General features: G+C 40.3%; 1 protein-coding gene across 3 annotated transcripts in view; it reads right to left on the reverse strand.

The window, feature by feature from the left end:
- GFRA1 (GDNF family receptor alpha 1) overlaps window positions 1-18119 on the reverse strand; it is a 156780-nt gene extending 138661 nt beyond the window's left edge. The window contains exons 1-8 of one of the 3 annotated variants that reach the window (XM_072340983.1): window positions 18051-18119; window positions 16052-16148; window positions 10282-10375; window positions 8399-8515; window positions 7823-7915; window positions 5693-7428; window positions 4380-4682; window positions 3108-3191 (exon numbers count right to left, since the gene is read on the reverse strand). In XM_072340983.1, coding sequence (XP_072197084.1) covers window positions 3108-3191; window positions 4380-4682; window positions 5693-5732 — 427 coding nt within the window. In that variant the 5' untranslated portion in view covers window positions 5733-7428; window positions 7823-7915; window positions 8399-8515; ... (1 more) ...; window positions 16052-16148; window positions 18051-18119. Of the gene's footprint in view, window positions 1-3107; window positions 3192-4379; window positions 4683-5692; window positions 7916-8398; window positions 8516-10281; window positions 10376-16051; window positions 16149-16712; window positions 16776-18050 lie in introns of those variants that run through there. The other 2 variants (XM_072340982.1, XM_072340984.1) reach the window with 2 other exon arrangements.
- Between the last annotated feature and the right edge of the window lie 4382 nt (window positions 18120-22501).

A 22501-nucleotide genomic window follows, 5' to 3' on the forward strand; every position in this document is an offset into this window, starting at 1 on the left:
GCATGTACTGTTAATTTAGTGTGAAACTCAACTCTAAAATCCAATCAACAGATTTTGCCTTTACCATAGTTGTGATAGAAGTCAATGGCCTTAAAATGTTTTCACCTCTCAGAAGCTGTTAAGATTTAAGCAAAAATGGCTGTTTAAGTTAAAAGCTTATACATCACAATAAGTAACTCAAATCTGTTACTCTCTGAAACACACACAGAGGTCTTCAGTAATTTCAAGAGCTGCCTACTAGAATAATTCACAACCTTGAGGCAGAAGTGCTAAATCAGACACAGTATTTCTAAAGAAAGATCAGACATACCCAAATCAGCCCTGCCCTTCAATAGGGAATGCTCTCAGTCCAAGACTTGGCAATGTGTGGTATCAGAGGGCTAGCTGCATAGGAAGAGCTGAATCCTGAACTTAAAGTGTAGATGGAAAGGAAGGAACTTCAGGCACCATTCTGAATACACAGGATACAGTTCCACATGTAAACCAAATGCTGAGCTCACATTTGGTTTAGCCATCTTTATGTTTTCTCCTATACGTTTCAGTTTGTTGAACATTGAAAACAATGTCACTGAACGCTGCTTTGAAGTTTACATAGAACACTTACTTTGTCTTTATAGTTCCAGACTAATTAAACCACTAGTCTCAGTACAACATAAGCTACTTAAAAATGTAAAACAAAGCTTCATTTTAATAGTGCGACCTCATCATTTGTTCCCGTTAGGTTAATGGGAACTTGAGAGAAACTCCAAACTGAGGAACAGGTGGAGCAATAAATTCCTGCATAATGTTTTAAGGCAACACAGCAATGCTTCAACAACTAATGAGAAAACAGTGTTCTGTTTAAGTAAAGGATACATTTTAGAACTTCTTTCAGCACAAAATTCAGCCAAATTTAACTCCTAAAAACTGTCCTTCATTCCTTGCACTTAAGTGCGCTTCAAAAGACTTACATAACAAACATCTTAAGCGTTTCCTTCCCACCCCACATAACATAGGAAAAAATTATAATGATTTGCTATATGGTCTTAAAAATAAGTAGAAAACAAACAAAAAAAAGCACAACTGAGGCAATAGCCTTGATATATACCAAGTCATGCAGTACCACAGAGATACAAGTCTTAACCTCTGCTTTTAATTACACCCAACTAACTTTAAAGAGAAGGAACACTGCAGAAACATCTCTAAGCAGCAATGACTGTATTAGCAGTTATGAAATGCCTGCCAACAATGCTTGCACAGGGTTTTCTTTGTTTGTTTAAATCAAGGTATAAAAATCTTACAAAGTTCTGCTGTTTGGGGTATGTGCTGAGCCCTGCAGAGCTCTTAGGGTAGGCAGCTTTAGAGAACGTTACATGCAGCAGTAACCATGACAATAAGAAAAATGCTTTTCCTAATCTTTTTCTCCAAAACGACAATATACCCAAACAATGGTGGTTCTCCTCTGTATGACACCTTCCGTTTGTTCCCTGTTAATGCAGGCCTCCAACCCATGTTAGACTGAAACTTCCATCAAAGAAAACAGGAATTCGTGGTGCACCACTAACTCTGAGTCCTCACCACTCCACCACCATCCCACAAGTGGCGGTGGTAGGAAATGAGTGTCCTCCTTTACTGCTGCAAACAACACCTAGAGATACTTCGGGCTCCTTACAAGAAAACGGGCAATCTAATAAGTAACAGAAAGCCAGACGGTATTTCATTAGCATCATAAAACTGCAAAGACAGGTTAGAACTTGCCCTTTTCGTCTAAGAAAACAACCTACAACACCTCAACATAGATTCTGCCTTGCTTTTGTACTAAATTGGGTTGTTGTTGTTTTTTAAGCTTTTTTTTTTTTTTTAAGCTATAAATAAATAAACGAAGTTTCTTCAGAAATTATTTCCCCCTCTACCTCTGCAATAGATTTGATCGCCAAACTAAGGAAATGCTCTCGAAAGATGTATGCAATTTGGATCCGGAGTTACATTTTGCAAAGTGACTAAAGGGCTGATTTTCAAAGGCATTAAGACACCTAAAGATGCATTAAGCACTTAGAATTTTTTTAAATGTCTGGGCATCTAGCACCTATTTAAATCACTTAGCCCTTTCTGAAAATCCCAATGGGCAGTTATCTACATTTTATGCGTCTATAGGCCTTTGAAAATCTGTACCATTAAATACTTAACAACCTACATCCCCCCAGCTTTTAATGAGACTTAAGGTCCTAGCAAGTGCAAGCGATGCTGAAAATTGGTCAAGCCATTCTCTCTGTTCTTTTCTTTTCTTTTGAAGAGCAATCTACTAATGCTTATCTGTACCATGTCAGTTAACTACAGCTTAACATCATCACCCTACATTGTGCACATACATGGAACCCCATTGTGCACATTCAGTTTCTTTATGTGACTAAACAAAGTCCTGAGTACAGGCCATGGCCATATCCTTAGGAGACTCTCTGAAACTGTGGAAAATAATATGAATTCTAATCTTTAAGCACTGTAGATGTCCCACATTCATTGTTTCAGTACACATCATCCCAAACCAGAGTCACTTAGTCTGATGCAAACAAACAGCATAATTTAATTAACGAATAACATGCTAATTAACACAAGCAAGTTCTGAAAGGCAGAAAATAACAACAAAAATTAGGAGGAAAAACATGGAAGAAGTGGTAAATTGGCTCCTAAAACAGTTAAAACGGTTCCAGAAAACATGACGAGCCTAAACTCTGATTTTCTTTTAAACAAAACTGTATGAAACTGTAAAGCATTCCCTTATGAAAACATTAGAAAGATTATCTTCTGATGTTCTTGAATGTCAATGGGAGGCAACTTGCACTGACCACGTTCCCAAAAAGGAACTGATTTGTAAATCAGGAACCCAGGGAATCAGATTGCCACCTACAGGAACATTTAGCACTTATTGTTAAAAATGACTCAAAAAGAACACAAACTGCCATCCTGCCAAGAACTCTTTCAGCTTTAATTATTACTACAAAACCAACCGTATTATGAACTTCTTAAATCCAGAAAGTCACCAACACGTATCTTAAGAGGGTATTGTTCCATAAGTTCGAAAGTTCCAGAATTCATTCACGTTCCAATTAAAGAATTTTAAGTCTGCTTACCTGATACAATCGGTGCTAGCCTGAATATGTCTGATAGCCTGCTGTTAACTGGTTCATAGGGGGAATCCTCAAGCAAGTCATTTCCTAAAGACAAAAGAATATGTTCAGTTTTTTTTAAATACAAAATTTTGAGCTAAGGTTTTGTTGCTGACTATCAAATGAAGTTACCCCACAACAATAGTAAATCCCCTTTAACATATTTGAATGGCCACTGCTCTTTGTTTATCCCCAATCACTATCCCTTTTCTCCCCTTCCCCCATAGATAAGTTCATTGTTTGCAGTGAGGGTCTGACATCACCAGATCTGTCCCATCTCAGTAACCAGCAGGAGAGAAGCTGGAGCAGGAAAGTTCCTCTTCACTACACTAACAATAGAGGAGCAGTCCAGGTAACAGCCAAAAAATGAGCATCTTTGGAACAAAACATTCCTAACAAGATATCATTGGAAGGGAAATTTATTTATGATGCAGAAAATGCCTGGATTTATTATGAAATCTGGAACACAAACATATATTGACTTATAGCAACTTTCCAGTAGATGCCTGGATAACTGAATGAAAAGGGATGACTTCTGTGGAAGAACGCAAAAGAAGGTACACAAAAATAGTTAAGTGGGAACCACATGGAAATGAAGGACAGCATCTTTAACTCCAGGGCCAGAGCAAAACAGGGACAAAAACCAATACATCTCTCATAAGGACCTGACTGTCCTCAGCAGCCTGTGGGAAGCTTGCCAGTGACATCAATGAGAACAGAAGTCACAAGTCAGTCACTACCACAGCCCTCCTAACTGGCATTTCTACCTGCACTAGGAAGCACAAATTGCTCTTTTCTGCCTCAGCATATCCAGCACCAGAAACAAAGTTTTTTCTTTAAAGCAGTGTTCCTCTTCATGTTACATTTAACAGTTTCGGTGTCCTATGATCTCGTTAGGTGAGTCCTAATTAAGGAGTTGAAATATTGGGAAAATATCTCCAAACGATTGTTTTTGTAGCTTTTGCACTTGCTAATGCCCTGGTTTGACTCTGGCTTAGAAAGGTCAGCTGGGTCCCCTGGAGGAAACCCTCATTGTGGATTTCCCAACAACAGGAGATAGAGCAGCAGCTGTTCCCGAGTCGGATGAAAGGTCCTCAGTTTGCAGCTGAAGAGCACAATGTGAATTGCGAGGTCAGACCCTCAGCCACAGTGGCAGCAGCTAGCTGCAGATGCAAGGGGCTGGGCAGTCACCCTGCGTTAGGGGGGAGTGTAACGTTTCTGTGTTTTGCAACGTACCCTGTAAGCTCTGGTACATGCTCCAGTAAATGCGCAGGCAGTTTTTCTCCTTCTTCATGCCCCTCTTGCAGCGGCAGTTGTACAGAGATTTCTGCTTGAGAGCCTCCATGGCGCTTTTGCATTCATCCTTCGCCTCCAGGCCTGTCGCCCGGCTGAAGTTGCTCTCTTTGCCGGCTACACACTGCCTCAGTGTCCTGTACTTAGTACTACAGCTCTGCTCCTTGAGACACTGATCGTTGGCTTTCACGCAGTCGAGGCGGTCCCCTCCGGGCAGCCCGCTGACTTCTGCCGACAGAAGTACGTCTGGAAAGAGGAGACACAAACCAACACACACTCTCTTTGTAGGATGGGGCTGCTGCAAGCGGCGATCCGGTGCACGAGCCCGAGCAGCACGAGGCACTTCCCTGCACAAAGCCCACTGGCAGCACCTCGCGAAGCTCGGGCACGGCCTAAAGCACGTGGGCTTCTCACAGTGAGATCCGCTTAATGGGAACGCGAGGGAAGAAGAGCACGCCTTAACCCTGCCGGTCGATTTATGAGGAAGCACAAAAAGGAACGAAAACCCACAGGGGTTAACGCGCCTGAACCGAGCCTTCATCCCTCCCCGGATCCGCTTTGGTGAAACAGATACCCTTCCCGCTCCAGCGTTTAACGGCGGGGTTAAGCACTCGGCCTGACTTTCCGTGAGAGCTGTGCAGTGATTTCCATCACAGCCACCAACAGCACAGCCGCTCAGCGAGAGACGCGTCCGCGCTGATTGATATCAGCCTCCTTTTTTGCGTCAGTCACTTTCTAAAGGCTCTACACCTTTTTGCTTATTCTAAGCATATCCTAAAAGGGGAATTTATGGTCTCCCCTCTTCCTTCCTCCCTTCTTCCCCAGCCCGATGCTTTTGCATGAGAACAAAGCAAATTACATTAACTCTTTCCGCTCCCCCGTGCCCCCATCGCGCTCCCCCAGAGACGCGGGGGAGAGGCGGACCCCTCGGGGCGCAGGGGATGCCCGCGGCGGGCGGGCTGCCAAACTGAGGCAACGAGCCCTCACCGGCTGCTGCCACCTTCCTCGTCCCCTCAGCAGCCTCCTTCCATTAAAATGAAAAGTTTACCTGCGACTTGCCAGAGCCCAATATCGCTAAGCCTATCATCTCGCAAAGCTCGCAGCGTGCGGCGGCCGAGCGATGCGAGAGGCAGAGCCGTGCAAAGTAGTGGAAACTTCACTCTCATGCAAGAACGGTGGGCTGACAGCCACCGGGCACCCGACCCCGCAAGCCCCTCGCCCGGCTCCGCGGGGCGCGGAGCACCCGCACAACTTACCCGCTAAGGGCAGAGCCAAGTAGAGCAGCGCGAGAAACATCGTGCCGTCTCCGGATGGTTCCCCCGAACGAGCCGATGTGCCACAACAAAGAGGCTCAGCATGTAGATATTCCAAAAGCGCCGAGGTGCAAAGACTCCAAGTTCCGATCCATAAGGAGGAGGGAAAAAAAATAACAATAATAATAATAATAAAAATCTCTCCTCTTCACCGCTTCCACCAGCAGGAGCGGCGACAAGAACGCCGAGATTCCCCGTAGATTTCAGGTCTGAGCAACCTGAAGGCGGAGGCGCTGACTCCCGCAGGCGCACGCACCGTATTTGTGTGCCTGTGTGCGCGCGGAGCGGCGGCAGCGGGGCAGCAGCGCCGGGCGCCTCCTTGGGTGGGCAGCGCCTGTGCCCGGGGAGGGACCGAGCGCTCACGGGGAGGGGTGGGGGGGGGAAGAGGCGCTGACAGCCCCGCAGCCACCTACAGTGCTCCCCGCGGCTGCCCGAGCCCTGCGGGAAGAGATTCGTCCCTTCCTCAGAGCAGCAACTTTATTTCTTTGCGCGGAGGCGGTGCTGCCTCTCGCCCGGGAGATACGCACAGGTGCTGCCGGCGCCTGGGAAAGTTTGGCCGGGGAAATTGGGACGGAGCTCCGCCACGGGCAGGGAGCTGCTCCGGCGGGACAACCCGAGAGCAGCAGGAGGCTGCCCGGGGGGAAGCCGGTACCGAGTGACGGAGGTGTCCCGACGCCGCCCTCAGGGGGCGCGAGCCCGGTGCGCGTGGCGGTGCCCCGGGGCGATGCTGACGCGGCCCGCGGTGCTCGGCCCGGCCGGCCTGTATCGGCTTTCACTCGGTTCCCCCACGAACAGGGCGAGCATATGTCCCGCGTGCACGACAGATGGTTCAAACTGAGAACTATTGAGTGGTTTGCCCACAGTCGCTAACTACGCAGAGCTCCCCCAGAACCCAACGAAACGCTTTCAGCCCAAAATACCGTCGGTTGCCAGATCTCCTTGCTTTCGTACATGGAACATTGGATTCAGGTGTTCTCAGCTTTTAGCAGAGACCAAGTGTTTTCTTTCTAAAAAAGAACAGCTTATACTTCTGTCCTTTCCTTGGCAATGTCATCAACGCGCTGCTTGGCCCGCTCAATGCAAGGAATTTGCTTCTCCTCACAGTACATTTTGCCTAAAGGAATGTGCCTCTCCTTGCAGAAAGAAGCTGGTCGTGCTGGCCGCTGCTGTGGAGAAAACTGAATCACAGATGGAGCTAAACTGTTGCAAGGTGCTTCAGAAACACTTATTTAAAAGCCAAGCATCTGCTGGGCTATGCAGAGGATGCTGGGGCTCTCACAAAACCCCTCTGAGCAGAAGCTGCTGCTGCTTCTTTTCCTCTCCTGTCACTTTCTCATAGCAGGTGCATTTGTATTTCCAAAGGAACAAACCAACTTGTCCAGAGTGCTGCATCCCTCTGTGAAATCACAACACAAACCTCAAGTTGCAGCTGATGAAATCACACCTCTGTGTGTTTTCTCTCATTTGAGGGAGGCTGATGGTGAAAAAACTATTATCTGCTACACGTAATAAGGATACTGTCAGAGGGACAGACAACAGACAGATTTTGGGAGCACACCTAGGGAACTAGAAGGTTCTAAGTTGGTGATGGCATTGGTGATGGAAGTCAGTCTTGGCTTTCGCAATAGCTGTCACATAAGCCATGAAGCAAGCTGGCCTTCCAGGCATTTCAGTGTGAGCTGAAGTGGGCAAAATGCAAAGACGATTACTTCTTTACTGGTAATTTTAACATGATTATGGCACACAGAGGTATAGTACTTGATATGTGGCTTAGTGTAGAAGTTATTCTATAATGTAGGGGTGTAAGTCAGGAGTAGCTCCAACATTCACACCCCAGAAAGGCAGGCAAGAACTGAACTGAAATCCAGACCACTATTTACAAAACCACTCATGCATTAATGTCCTGAAGACACACACGTACAGTATTATTTAGCACAGAAAAGCACCACACTACAGAGCCCTACATTAATAGTGACTTCCACCGTTATAAAACACAGATTTTGTGGGGTGTTTACCACTGCAGTGAAATTGAAATCATGTTATAGAAGTGTTAGAAGCAAAAATGTTACTGACAGTTCAGAAATACCAAGACATCTGGAAAAGCGCGCATCCAACACTCTGAGGACTGTCACTAAACATTCCCCCTTGCCAGTCTTTGGTTCATCTCTAGAAAAACAAGTAAAGCTTCTGATTTCTTAATCCAGAAAAGCTTTAAAACATAATCATGTTCTGGAAAAAGTAATCCAACCAGAAGGTCCGTGGCACACACAGAATGCCTGTTGTTTGCTTTTCTGACAGGACTGTAGGTGTCAAAAAGTATCATGAGTGCAACTGTACCACATTTTTTGGAGCTCTGCTTCCCATAGAACTAAACCCAGACTTAGGTTACAGCAACAGAAACCAACCCAGTGTGCAGATTCAATAACTGGTACTTTGTTTATCCACAGTGGAAGATTCCAGCAATATGTTAATTGGTAGCACTTGCTTTATCTGTGCCTTTCACATTTTTCTTATATTTAAACAAACAGGCCACCAAGATGACTGACTCACCAGAGGGCTGAAGCCTGCAATACGGCCACTATTTCTGCACTTGGGATAGCAATAATGAACAATGAAGTAATTTCCTTACAAACAAGATCCATCACTCACCTTGAGAAAAATCATCAGTTGATCCATCTGCCATTTCCCACTCATATGAAACCCATTCCTGTGGCTGAAATCCTTATGCTCCTTCCACATTCTTTTTCTGCTTTTCTTTTACCTTCTCTGGGGTAAAATTAAGCCAGTGGGTGTTCTGTTGTTGATTTTAGTCTAACCAAAATCCACCTTGCCATCAATATGTGAAGAGCACTCAAAATTTAAGGTTCTTCAGCAAATGAAATAATTTGAGGAAAAAAAGGAAGTTTTAAATGTGACTATTTTTAAGCTATTTAAGCTACTTCTCTGTTCTGTTGATTGATACTCACTAAGAAGTTCCAGAACAATGATTATAATATAACAAATACAAGGTGCAGCTGGTAAGGACAAACATTTCATTAGAAGACAGATGACAGCATAATCGCTACTGAATTATTGTTTATAGGCCATTACAGTATAAGTAATGAGGAAATCAGTACCAACTACTTGAGCTCCTTACTGCCAGCACTTACTGCAACTACCTCAGTTGTTACATATTTGTAGGTTCTTGGTTTTTTGTAGTTATCTACATTAGCTGGTTTTACTTTGAAAACTTTTAATGAAGAAAAGATGTGGTAATGAGGAACGATAACGGTATTGCAACTTCTGTTTAAAAAAAACAAAACCAACAGTGCTTTAAACTCCTAAACAGTGGGCATTTTTAAGCTTCCTTCCACCTTACAGACTGAACCTAAATGCGCCGAATGCAGCATGAGCATCAAACTCCGTCTGCAGTCAGGGCCATATGGTACTTCAGGCCACTCATACAAGACGTGTGAAGTCAGAATACTATTTTTTTCTGTATTGAGTCTTACTGGATTTCCTTCTGCCTACTCATTTGCATGTATATTACTGGTTGACAGCACATGCTCAGAAGGGTTGCACATGGAAGAAAAATTGACTCAGATGCTACTGGATGTTGTTTTGGAGCTTGTCTCATGTGCAAGAGCTGTGGTGTTGGAACACTATGTTAGGTTGTTATGGCTTGCTGCAGTTCAGACGTCAACGTAATAGTAAGTTGACAAGGTTGTCTTAATGCACTGACTGGACCACAGCTAGCCTGCTAATTCCCTCCACCATCTCTGCCACAGAATTCGTTTTAAATACTGAACTCTGCAAGAAGACATCAAAGTTGGAGCCACAGAGCCAGAGAGAAAAGTTGCACTGTGTTAGATATACGGGTAGAAAGTATGCTGAGAATAAGAACAGTGCCCTGAACTTTAAGTATATTTCTTTGGGAAAGGAAAAGGTGAAAAACAGCTAAAGATGAACTAATGAGTCAGATGTAGCAGGTGGGGAAGAGCAAGAGACTAATGGGAAAAAGTCTGTGTGCCGTGAGAGTGCAAAAAATAGTGTTTACACAGGAGGTTTTATTCAATAATGAGAAAGGGAGAGTAGACAAGTTAAGAGAATTACTAAGGACTGCACTGCATTTTTTTTGTGCTACATTTGTCTGCTTACCATGAAGTCAGAAAACCTAGCGGTGGGAATAAGGCAAGAAGGATTTGCTCAAGGCATTAAAGTTTTCTGAAGGACAGATTAAATAACAGTGCTCCAAAAATCAATTTTGAGGGGCTTATGAAGCCTTGAATAGGCTTTTGCTGCACAAAAGCGAGATTGAGTTTTTACTGGACTTGTCACTTATTTGGGTTTAGAGCTTTTGGTAAGCATCAGGAAAAACAGAAAACAAAAGCAAAGTAAACAACGGGCATTCACACAGTAATCAAATAAAAAACCTTGTGGAAGCGCAATCCAAATTACTGAGTGGCCTAATTCATGCAAAAGGATAATAAAATAATAGAAGTTAAAAAGAAAAAAGAAAGAGAAAAACCAAACCACTACACCTCTAGACTGACCTGGTAGTGAAATCATACAGTTCTTGGCCAGAAACTCTTCCTGTTTTGCTTCCCTGTCCTTACCAGAGGTTGTGTTCACACAGTATCAGACCACCTGGAAGGGAAAAAAAAAGCTACAGAATTTTCCCATGAATTCATATCTAATGTGACATTAATTTGGTTTCAGTAGAATAGATACTGAAATGCTAAAATATCATGGTGTTATTCAGACAGCTTACAGGTAAGAAATGGAACAAAATGCCCACCTTGCCAAATACGTTCACCCTTAAAGATGTGAAGATACAAGCAAAACTGTAGCCTATTGTGATGTTCCATGCCTTACACAAATGATCTCTTTAAAGTTTAAATACCGATACACTGGCACAGACACTGATGTTTGCCCAAACCGGTAAGGAAAAAGTTGTTAAGACGGCCTGATAATATGTATATTCCTCGATTTATGTCTTATTGCTTTAAAAGTGGAATAATACAGCCCCCTAGCTGTTTGCAAAGGTAATTCATGCTACCCTGAGAGGTGATCATGAATCTACAGCAAAGAAACGTGCTAAATTCCACAGCACAAGAAAATACAGCGGTCAGCAAAGAAACCTGATATAGAGAAATGAGGAAAAATATAGAAGATACATAAGTGCAAGATGCTACATGTGAAGTGCTATTAATTCAAGTATATATAATCTAAAGCAACACAATTTAGATACTAATATACCACTGTCTAAAACTTCAGGTTCCAACCCATAATCAGCTTCAGCCTTTAACATCCTACGGCCATTAGCAGCTACTGTGATTGCCATCACTTCGTTTGTTCACTGGTGGCAATTCTTCTTTTTGTCTTCTTAAGCTTCCAAGATTACAAGCAGTTCAGTCTTGTGGAAACCATGCATTCATGAGCCATAGGACAGAAATCCTCCCTTACACCTATGTACAAAAATGAGAATATGTGTATCTTCCATTTGTGCACTGCTTCACTTATATTTAGGTTTAATTTCTCACACCCATGTGCTTGAACTGGAAGTGCTAAAATGCCTATGTACAAAACAGTGTGCAAAAAGTGCTAAGAATCTCTTTCCAGATGCACACAGCTCTAGCTAGTGATGGGTATTCAGCTCCATGGTTTATGCTACACTGCATACACACACATTTACAGAACAAAGAACATTAAATCCTAGAGGAAGATTTTTCTTTCACTTCCTGTACTGATCTTACTCTAAACTGTAGGACCAAATCTGCCCTGACTCACATCCTGTGTAGGGAAGTCAGAAATGATATGTGGAGGTTAGAAGCCATTTTAGTATCTGGTAACCAAAGGCAAAACTATCATCTTGGATTTTCACAACTGTATTTCCTCTACATTTGCTAGACTAGTCCTGATGAATAAAATTAAGTTGCCTCCTGATGGTGAATAATCACTGAAACTGTAATTTTCTTGGAGATTTCTGAACAGGTTAGCAGCTCCATCAGTGCTAATCTTTAAAATCTGTTTTTTTTCTGGCTTCCTCCGAGGTGAGAAACTTAGGGGAGAAAAAGTTTCAAGAGAATTATATTTGAGGTGAAAGGAGATCAAGAAAAAAATGAAAGTGAAAGAAAATAGTGTTGTAAGCGCCTTGAGAATCTGTCCTACAGAAAAAGCAAAAGTTACTATTTTTAGGCATCTGCCATCAGCAGCATGTGGTGGTATCTCTGTATCTCTATTAAAGGTACAATGATACTCAGAGAGGTTTGGTTGATTTGTTTTTTGTATGTTTTTTTTGTCTATGTTTTTCTTATTAAAAAAAAGTCTGAACAAATCCACAAACACTTCAGGAAAAATAAATGCAAAACAATTTGAACGTAGATGCTTTGTCATAAAAAATTATACAGTAAACATGGGGTGAAAAGACTTCACATTCCTTGAGTCAGCTGCAATGACTCCTTAATTAACACATTTTTGTTTGCAATTTCATAGTTTAGGAAGAACCTCATGACTGGCAAATGAGATGATTCTCCTGTAATCCAGTTGATTACCAGCTGGAAATACGCTGTTGAAAAATCAAGGCCTGTTTGTTCCATTAAAATACCAGATAATCCCATTACTTGGCTTCTCCTCCAGTATTTCTGTGAAATTCTGATGACAGCAGAGTACCCACAGAGCCCTGCACACACCATAGCAGTAAACACATAAGCCCAGCCTGAAAGGTAAAATCTGAAAGCTGGAGTCACAACTGATGTTTCTACAAGTGTTCATTACATTTCGGCCACAGCTCCTGCTGTTAAAGAGATTTGGCTGCTTCAACCATATGATGTACAGTACTTCTTTGCCAATTGTTTGCTCACCTAAAATAACTGGAAAAAATAAGAATCGTGGTCACTGTGCACGGGTTGTATGCAACCACAAAAAACAGTGCTACTTCCTATGGTATTTTGAATTTATACTTTATTCAGATCTTCAATTAAAGTTCTGTTAATATTTCGTATATCAAAGTAATACTATTTCTAAAATATCCAAGCTATTATTTCTGAAATATAAAATATTATTTGATATTTGACCTTTTGACAACTGTTCAAACCACTTACATTCAATTCTAAACAGACTGAATTAAAGCGGTTTGTACACTAACTTTGGCAAACTGCACAGATTTCAAAGTTATTGATTTCTGACAGTGTTTAAAGGTATTAAGCAATAATTTTTCAGCCATCTGAAATAGCTCACTTCAGCGGAGAGACAGTATATTGAAGGGAAGTTGAACGTGTTTTGACTGACCAGTCAATATTCATTTAATTCTGAGGTTCAGAACTTTGAAAAATTAAAAAAAAAATAAAATAATAATGTTTCCCTTTTTGAAATGATATTTTAGCCCATGGCGTAATATGATGATATTTAATCCCTTTAGGTCAATAATGTTTGTATTCGTTTGTTTTCCAGAGGAATAATCACAAGTGCTCTTCCTGCAAGACTTCCACTTTACGTGGAAGGTCTTGGTTGATGAATATTGACTAACATGCTTAAAAGAAGTGTCAGGCACACAGACATTCCCCTAAATCAGTTTTACTGCCTTGAACATCTTTAACTTGTACTTTGAACTAACAGGAGTCTCAAGTAGATCTTAAACTGAAACAGAATGGCTGAAGGGATTGGTAAAAACCTAGATGGGGGTTAACAGTGGTGTCTTCTTTCCCCTCACAAGGGAAAAATTAGAAGACAACTTTTCCTCTGAAATAATATTACTTCTAAAATAAAGGACTTGTTTACTTTACAGTAAACTCAACACAGAAAAGTCAATCAAGAATGCCTTCATTCCTGCAGTGATTAGAGAAAAGTCAGGTTTACCAGAAATATGTCTAAAACTTTAAGGTGATAAATAAGTAGGCATTGTATTGCAAACCACTTCACTAAGGCAAACTTCCCACATTTCTGTGAGAGACTCACAAGACAAGAGTACCTATGCCTAAGCTGGGTATAAATTACACCATGCAGTAAGCATAACATTGGGCTCACCATGCTAGCACCAACATACTCCTGTTAAGAAATTTACCCTAGCTGTCCACATCGCTAGAAACTTAAACGAGGCACTGCCAGATCACTAGATATCCTCGAGAAATACCTAACAACTTCAAATCTGCTTGAATAGACCAGAGGTTAGTCTGAGAAAACACAGCTGTTTAGGCAAAGGCTACAGATATTGCTGGGATGGAATGCCATCTGAACTGCTAAACTACTGCTGTATTTTGGGTTTAATTCCATGATGCTTTGCTCAGCTTTGTTTGAGCTGCACACTGGTCCTGGATCAGAAAGAAAGACTATAGCTTATCCCAAATGCAGTGTGTGGTACAAGAAGAAACAGAGGTGTCAGTGGAGCTGGGGAAAAAGTTCCACGACACCAATGATGGAAAACAGCTCTTTGGGAGGCTGAGGATGGGGCTCCATGTCTGAAAAGCAACAGCTGTAGGGAGGTACAAAAGTTGAAGAAATAATGAAACCTATAACAATCTAAATTACCAAAGAATAAGGATTAGGAAGAAGCATTCTGAAGACTCTATATACATTTTACACTTGAGTTGATGAATGCAGTACTGGAAGCAGAGTATCACGACCAGTTGAACTGCATTTTGCTTGTTCCTCTTACCACACAACAATGGTACAACTTGCTGTCCAGTACCACAGTCTGAATGCACTCATATACAAGGACAAGAAGGTAACAAGCTTTCAGACTACAGGCACTGGTGTTTCTTTATAAGGAGGTTTTATTGTTTGGCTTTTTGTTCTGATAATCAGGAATCTAACAGCTTCCCAAGTCCTTATTTAGCTATCACAGTTTTCCTGTGACACGAAAAGCAAAATAAATGACAGATAACAATAACATAAATAACACTGTAAGGCAGGGAGGAAAGTACTGTTCTCTGTAAAATACTGAAGTGAAAAAAAAATTGACAGGATAGCTTTAAAATTTCATTTTTTCCAACTAAAACTTAAAAGACGTAAAGTTAAAATGACTCACCAGAAACTTTTCAGCTTGAATTTAATCATACAATTTATTAGGGAAAAAAAAAACCATAACTGTTTTCAGCTGGATTTATGTATCTAAGGTGATAAAGAGAGTTAGCTTTATTTTATTGTTGTTCCAGATGGTAGCCAAAAGGGACTGAGAAGCGTAGGAGTAACTCCTTTCCATTTACGTGGGGTTTGGATTTAGAAAGTTACATATGCCACGCAACTGCCAACTCTTTCTTAAAAGGTCCCAAGGTTTGTAACACTGGACTCCACAGAGACGACGCTACAAAGAAAGAAAAACTAATTCTGTGTTTTCACTGTTAGCATCACTAGCAGAAAAAGCAGCTCAAAGGAAATGCAACCCAAAGATTTGTGGAGGACTGGCAGGTTTAGAGATATTCATTTTCTATATGTGATGCAGGCCATTTCTACACCAAGAGATAATTTATCTGAGCATGTCAAGATAGGATTCAAGAAAGGAGATACAGAGTAGATCTGACCTGACTTATGAATCTGCTATTTTATTTATCTGTCAAGAAGCATAAGGAGACACACAGACTGAGTAGCAGTGGCTTATACTGACACTTAGTAATCTGTGCTTTAAGAAAGACCTTTGAACTCCAGCTTCCTGGATTGAAAAAGATAAGCCACATCGCAGAACTGATACATCAGTATCACTGTACAGACTATGAGAAATAAACTGCCCAATTTCAGAGTACCATTATTCATAATTCAAGGAACAATACAGTGTTGAATGGAGTAATCTCTTTCTCTTACTAGTGGCAAAAGTCTCCACAGTGTAGTTATCAGTACATCACACTGAATTGTTTAGTAAGTTTAGAAGCAACAAACATAATTGTGTTAAAAAACAAGTATTCATATTTGTGTTGACAATCATTAGGAATAAACATTAAGTACTTTCACATCCATCTAATTGTATATACTTGACTATAATAGGTGTGTTAGGTGCCTAGTTGCCATAGACTACACACCATCACTTCCACTTTTCAGTAAAAGTGAAGAAACCAAGTCAGGAAGAAAAACTTCAAGGTAATTACAGACAATTGAATTCTTGAAGACTTGAATTCTTTAGCAGTGTGATAAAGCATCTGCAAGAGATTTTGTAGAATATCTAAGCTGGGAGGCACTGAGAATGCTGGTTAACAAAAGAAATGTTTTGGGGGGCTTTTTGTTGCCTTGTTTTCAGTTATTTGAGCTAGAAGTATTAAAAGTCATTTTTTGTCACAGAGTCTCAGGAAGATCTAGACCATAGAAAATGATCAACATTTCCATTCCAAAACTTACCATTGCATATGAAGTATATCCCTGACTGCCTCCCATTCAGCTCCATGCTACCTCAAGAAGCTAAGATTTTCTTATTCAGAAGAAACTCCTGGAAGATCTGAAAAAGAAAGCATTAAATCAAGTCCCGTAGCATACTCAAATAGCGCCCCATAGAATTATACTGCCTCATACTGCAACAGAATAAATAAAAATGAAAACACCGATTAGAGAAGGGAGATACTGAAGTAAAGGGACAACTTGACCAGCCACAATTCAGAATTCTGGAAAAGCAAGATTCTGTACCACATTCTAGAGGGCTTATGTTAGAAAATAAAGCAACTGCAGCCAATGTGGTTTAAGAAAAATTACCTTCTGGCCCCAACCAGTTGATCATTTCAAACCTGAGCGTGTAAGCAAATTACATTCAATTAACATCTGACATCCTAACCAACAGCTCCAGTGCAGTTGTCTTCTCATGTACTATGCACTAAGAAGGAATATAAAAACCCTGATGTAATACTAGAAGCCATAGCAAATGCTCTGGTTTTAAACATTCCTTCTTAACAAAACTATTCAAACAAGTTCCCCATTAAGATTCTCTAGCAACACCAGTAAGTATTCAAAGCTTTATAGCACAAGCTTTAAATTCTGACTCATCATTACCTCACTGTGTCACACATACCCTTTCATTCATGCCTGAATTTCCATATTGAAGTAGTTCAGTTCTCTGCCTCTGTGACCTTGTCTGGAAAACAGTTCAAGCTCTACACAGATTGCCAAGATTCTTCTAAGTTTCCCAATTATTCACAATCGGTTGTATGTATCTGATCTTGAAATAGTGCTATGCTTTAACATAACATTCTTCTCCCATCACATCTACCCCCACACATACTTATAAAGATGTAACCATATGCCCTTTCAAGCTTTGTTTTGCCAGATAAGCTATTTTCATCTCAGCTGAGAAAATAGGTACTCCTTTCTTCTACCCATCCCACTCTGCACCTGCTGTGAATTAAAGTGGGTCATGAAAACTGTAAACAATATTCTGAGGTTTTTTTTTCCACCAATGCCTTGTAAGACGATGTTAACACTTTATTGTCATAACTAAAAATTCTTCATCTGATATAATGATAATCTACTTAACAACCATGACTTAACCAAAGCTCATAGTCACCACAGAACTGACTAAAGCATTAAACCCATTCCCCCTTCTGTTGCTAACGACTATGAAGTCACCAGCTTTTACCAAAAGAACATATTATCCCCCAGTAGTGCTTACTGCACTGTTAGGTTTCCATTCTGTCAGTCCATAAAGCTGTTTGTTTTCTTATACCATAGAATGATTTGGGTTGGAAGTGACATTTAAGATCACATAGTTCCAACCCCCTGCTATAGGCAAGGACACCTCCCTCTAGACCAGGCTGCTCACAGCCCCATCCAACACAGCCTTGAACGCTCCCTGGGAATGGGCATCCACAACCGTGCTAGGCAACCTATTCCAGAGTCTCACCACCCTCACAATGAAGAATTTCTTCCCTATACCTCATCTAAATCTATCCTATCCCAGTTTACAGCTGTTTTCCTTTGTCCTATTGATGCCTGTCCTGATGAAAAGTCTCTGCCCAGCTTTCCTGTAAGTTCTATTCAGATACTGAAGGCTGCTGTAAGGTTCCCCTGGAGCCTTTTATTCTCCAGGCTGAAGAGCTCCAACTCTCTCAGTCTGTCCCATAATGGGGGCAGTGTTAGACATATTCCAACTCTGTAACATCTGTAAATGCCATAGCTATTCTCCTCATTTAAGTAGGATCAAAAACATTATTTAAATCAGGCCCAAGACCTAAAGAAATTCTGCTATCAACTCCCTTTCATTTTGATATTCCTAATTTTAACATAACCCACTGTAATGTGATGGAAATCATAGCAATGACTGCAGAGTAGCAAAATCTTAGACTACAGCAAATAAAAGCTTACTCAAATACAACAGCATCAAGCAAAGAAACAAAGGAAAGAAGCTACTTACCTTCAGAAGACCCCAGGTAGGCAGCAACCTCCAGCAAGCTGCCCCCTTTGCTTAAATGAGGTCTGGGTAGGGGTGGAGCCAAGAGCTACCTCTTCTAATCACTCAGCACCTGGGTTCCCCAGGGTTGTCCCTGCCTTCCCACCAGGTGCTCAATCATTGTTTCAAGCCATGACTTGACATTTCTGCTACACCCTCTTTTAGTATAACACTTTAGTCAGTTTCTCATCCATTTTTTTTCCCTCCCAACAAAGCCCACCTTCTCCACCTTAAATAATGTCTCCCTAGGAACAGTATAATGCCTTTTTTTGATCGAGGTAGATTAGGTTCACTGCATTACTCTTCTGCAGGATAATTATCTTATCAAGGAAAGTTATTAAGTTAGTCTGACATGATCTGCTCTTGATAAAACCATGTTGTAGTTTATTCTACTTTCCACATATCTCCAGGTCCTTGATTTATTTACTTTTTTTCCCTCAAAGTTTATTCTAAGACCATGCTTATTGTTGAGGTCAAACTACCAAATCTGCCTTTTTTTGACCTTCACTTTTTCCCATTCCTGAAAACAAGGAAGAGCTTTATTATTCTTTATCTGGATGGAATTAGCTCTGAGCTGAACATGTAGACTTGGAATCTCTGCAATTGCATTCCCTGCAAACAAGCATTTCTATTTGCTGATTCTTTTCATCCTCTTAAATAGTTATTCCGTAACCTTCAATATTTCATCATTTTAAGTAGGCTATGTTAAGCTGCTAGCTCACGTACAGAAGCATTCATTAACCTGTCTTAATTACCTTTAAGTGTATTTTTATTATTCTTAGGCACTACGTTATTCCCACTGAAAACTGAGACAAAGTATCCATGTGCTATTTCAAACATTCCTAGAATTTTTGTAATCTCTGTTTTGTTTCTGGTATTCTATGTTTCCTTATATCTTCTGTGCTCTGGGGCTTGACTAAAGGGATCGCATAGGAATACAATCTGGACCTGGCCAATTCTAGTCAATGCTTTTATTAAAGACTTGGAAGAGAGTGCTAATATAGTGTGTGTAACTCAGTGTGTAGTCTTGAGGAGGAAAGGAAGAAAGAAGGTGTTTTGGAGGAGAGGAACAAAATTCCAAATATCATGACAAATGGGAAAGGTAGTGTGGAACATTCACTACAGGCAAGAGGACCACCAGAGATATTTAATAACAATCAATCTAATGCTCACATTCAGGCTAAGGAATGTCTACAAGCTGCCCAGCAGAAAATGGTCTAAGAGTACGAAGAAAGAAACAAGGGGCTGAGAACTAACTGATACAGAAACTGGCATATTTAGCCTAGGATGCAGGACAGGGACAGCCAGGCAGGACAGCAATCTTCCTGGTGTTCCTATAAGTACTGTCTATGCAGCTGTTCCCTGGCCCCATGAATCAGGCAGTCAGTCCTGAATGCATTTTTCTGCCCTAATTGTAGAGTTTAAATAGACGGCCTCCTGCAATGCTTTTCTCCATGCCCAATTCTTGATATCATCTATTGAGCAGGTCTTTACTGGATTATTCCTACAAAGATTACAAAAAACAATGTGTGTGTATCAGCCTCTTCATCATTAAGTCCTTTGATTAAATAACTTCTTCCCTTTTTCCACTGCTGGGAGATCTAATAGTGTTCACCATCAACTACAGTTACTTCTCAAATGATATTTAAGCTATGCTTATTTATTTTAGCAATGAAAGAGGAGAATTAAAAATACCATCAACAGAAGCATAATTATTATATGGTTTAAATAAAATGAAGAGAGACATGCCAAAATATGTGAAAACATTCAAAACCACTGTTATTCACTCTCTTTTATAACCTCTGCAGCCTCAACTACAGGTATCACTTTTGTATTCATAGAACTGACTTGCTGAAGGCATTTTAAATATTCTGATTTAATTCTCAAAATAGGAAAAATGTAATTATTTCAAAGGAAGCATTTTTTTTTTCTATCTATTCTAATTCACTTTCCTTCTGTTATCTTCTTTCAATAAGCTTTAAAAGACAAACCCACAAGAATTATTTACATGCATTTCACATAATCTGTGAATAGACATTTAATGCTTCTGAAAGAAGTCACTGTAGTATCAATGCAAATTACTAATTTATGAATGTGATTTTCTAGTTGAATTTAACGTTTATATTATCCTGACTATGCACCGTGTCCTGGAATACATATGCAAAAGTATGCCTTGAAGCTTTTCAAAGTTCCAGCATTAAAGGCAAGTAATCTTCCTGAAGCATTAATGGAAAGGGATACGAATGGGATAGAAGTATGACTATAGGTCTCTTTTACATTCCATGTTTTGAAAGGATGAAATCTATATAACCTAACATCTGTCTCAAAAGGCAGTTAAGTTATTTAAAGTCTTCAGAGTCCTCAAAATATTAATCCAAATTGTGGATTTATGCTACAGAATAATTTGGTTTTATTCCTTCAGGAAGAGTAGAAAAATATTTAGGTAAGTGGATGACAAATACAAAGGTCACCACAAGGAAAGGAAGACCGAAGAGTTGTAGGCTGCAAAGAAATGTTTGGCAGTTCAAAACTAAAGGGTGTCAATTGTAAATGGAAAAATTAAAAATTAATGGTGCTAATGTTAAGAACAGGAGAGGAAAATGATTTGTAACTATAATCCTGTGATTTCTAATTTCCACTTTGTATTTTTGTATACCAAGACAATAGGGCACCATCTAATCTGTAACCTGCCACTGTTTTACCTTTGCCTCTTCCATCTTCAACTCTCAGAAAATCATGTTTTGAAATAATCTGAGCATGTTAAATTTAGAGATAAATTACACTGATAAAATTTTTATACTGACCTGAGATTACACACAAACTCTTTCTTTCCTTCTTCCTACACAAGAGAAAAAACTCATAGAAGAAACTTTACTATTAACACAGAAGCCTGATTACAAAGGGCAATTACTAATTTTGAAGTACACAAGAAAGGCATGACCTGATTACAGCACAGTGATTAAGATACAGATATAGATTAAGATTAGGATGTACTGATATGACCGGAAGAGCAAAATTAAAGTCACCTTCCTAACAGCTAGTGATTTGCAAAAGATTTATACCCGACAGAAGTGTATGTCTAGCAAAGGTAATTCATATTTTACTTCTATTCTGAAGCATTTAGGTTCATACCATTGCATCCATTCCTGTGAAAGCTAGGAAATTACACAGCTTTGAAACAGTGGCCCTTATCCTGAATCTGAAGTATTTGTACATGCATGGTTCACTTAATATAACTCTGAACTGATGAGTTATTTACAGCGTTAAATCAAGCACATATCTGCAGGAGTCAAAAATCATCAAGTCTTTTTTCAAAGACCGGTCTCACTTTGATTTTTTTTCCCCCAGTATCTGAAGGAATCCTTTACAGAACTGTGAATGGTGCTGAATGGTCATTCTCAGACAGTGAGAAGTATAGTTGGAGCCAGACTCTTCTTTCTAGGATGAGCAGTTCCTTTGCCACAATTAGACACTGAAGCACCCTTCACAAAAAAACAGTCGTTTCTTTAACAAGGGACACTGAACACTATCCCAGCCTAGAGCAGCTTTTTCAGTTTGAAATACAAAAGCAGTCAAGTCTCAAAAACTTCAAAGAATGCTTTTCATTTTCTTTTCTCCTTGATCCACTGATAGAGCAGTTCATTTTCTTGAATTCTGTGAAATGACTTTTTCAGTCATCAGACCTGTGTAACAAATCACTGCCTCAATCACCAGATGCTCCCATTTGACTCATCTGCTTTTGCTTTGGCCTTTGGGTAGCAAGCCCCATTTCTGTAACATTTTCTAAATTCACTTTTGTGAACTCTTCTCCTTCAGTTGCACTTTGCTCCACTTTAAGAAATAATTGCATTTCCTGAAACATAATGTCTTAGTCTCGGGTTTTTACATTTCACCAGAACCCACATTTTCTTCCTTACATAGAGCAACGTCTTCTTTTTAAAAGCACAATCTCATAGTATGCTTACCACCATAATGTGGTGCTTTTTAAGTAGTAAATGCTATAACATAACATTTATACACAATTCTCAGTTTCATTCTACTAACTTAGAACAGCACTAAGGCATTTGCACTCTCACATATATTGCTTTGCTTCTTGTAGTCAAAGACCTCCTAATTTCTCTTCTTTTTTCTGCTGCACTCTACTCTAAAGACAGTATCTCCTTTGAGGAAAAGTCTAACAAGACAGGCTGTCAATAATTCTAATCTTTCACAACGTGGAAAATGCTGGAAGGATATCACGTTCCTTTCCTCTAGGCTTTTTCTGCCTCAGAGCAAATAGGCCAACTTGGCTTAGGTATGCCCTGCAGGGAATGTAGTTAGTCTTTTTCAAGGTGTAAGAACAAATCCTGTAATATGAATTATATTTTCAACCAGCTATTTACATTTCCAGGTATTCGATCCAGTGATGTACAAAT

This window comes from Excalfactoria chinensis, chromosome 6, assembly GCF_039878825.1.
Source record: "Excalfactoria chinensis isolate bCotChi1 chromosome 6, bCotChi1.hap2, whole genome shotgun sequence".
NCBI lineage: Eukaryota > Metazoa > Chordata > Aves > Galliformes > Phasianidae > Excalfactoria > Excalfactoria chinensis.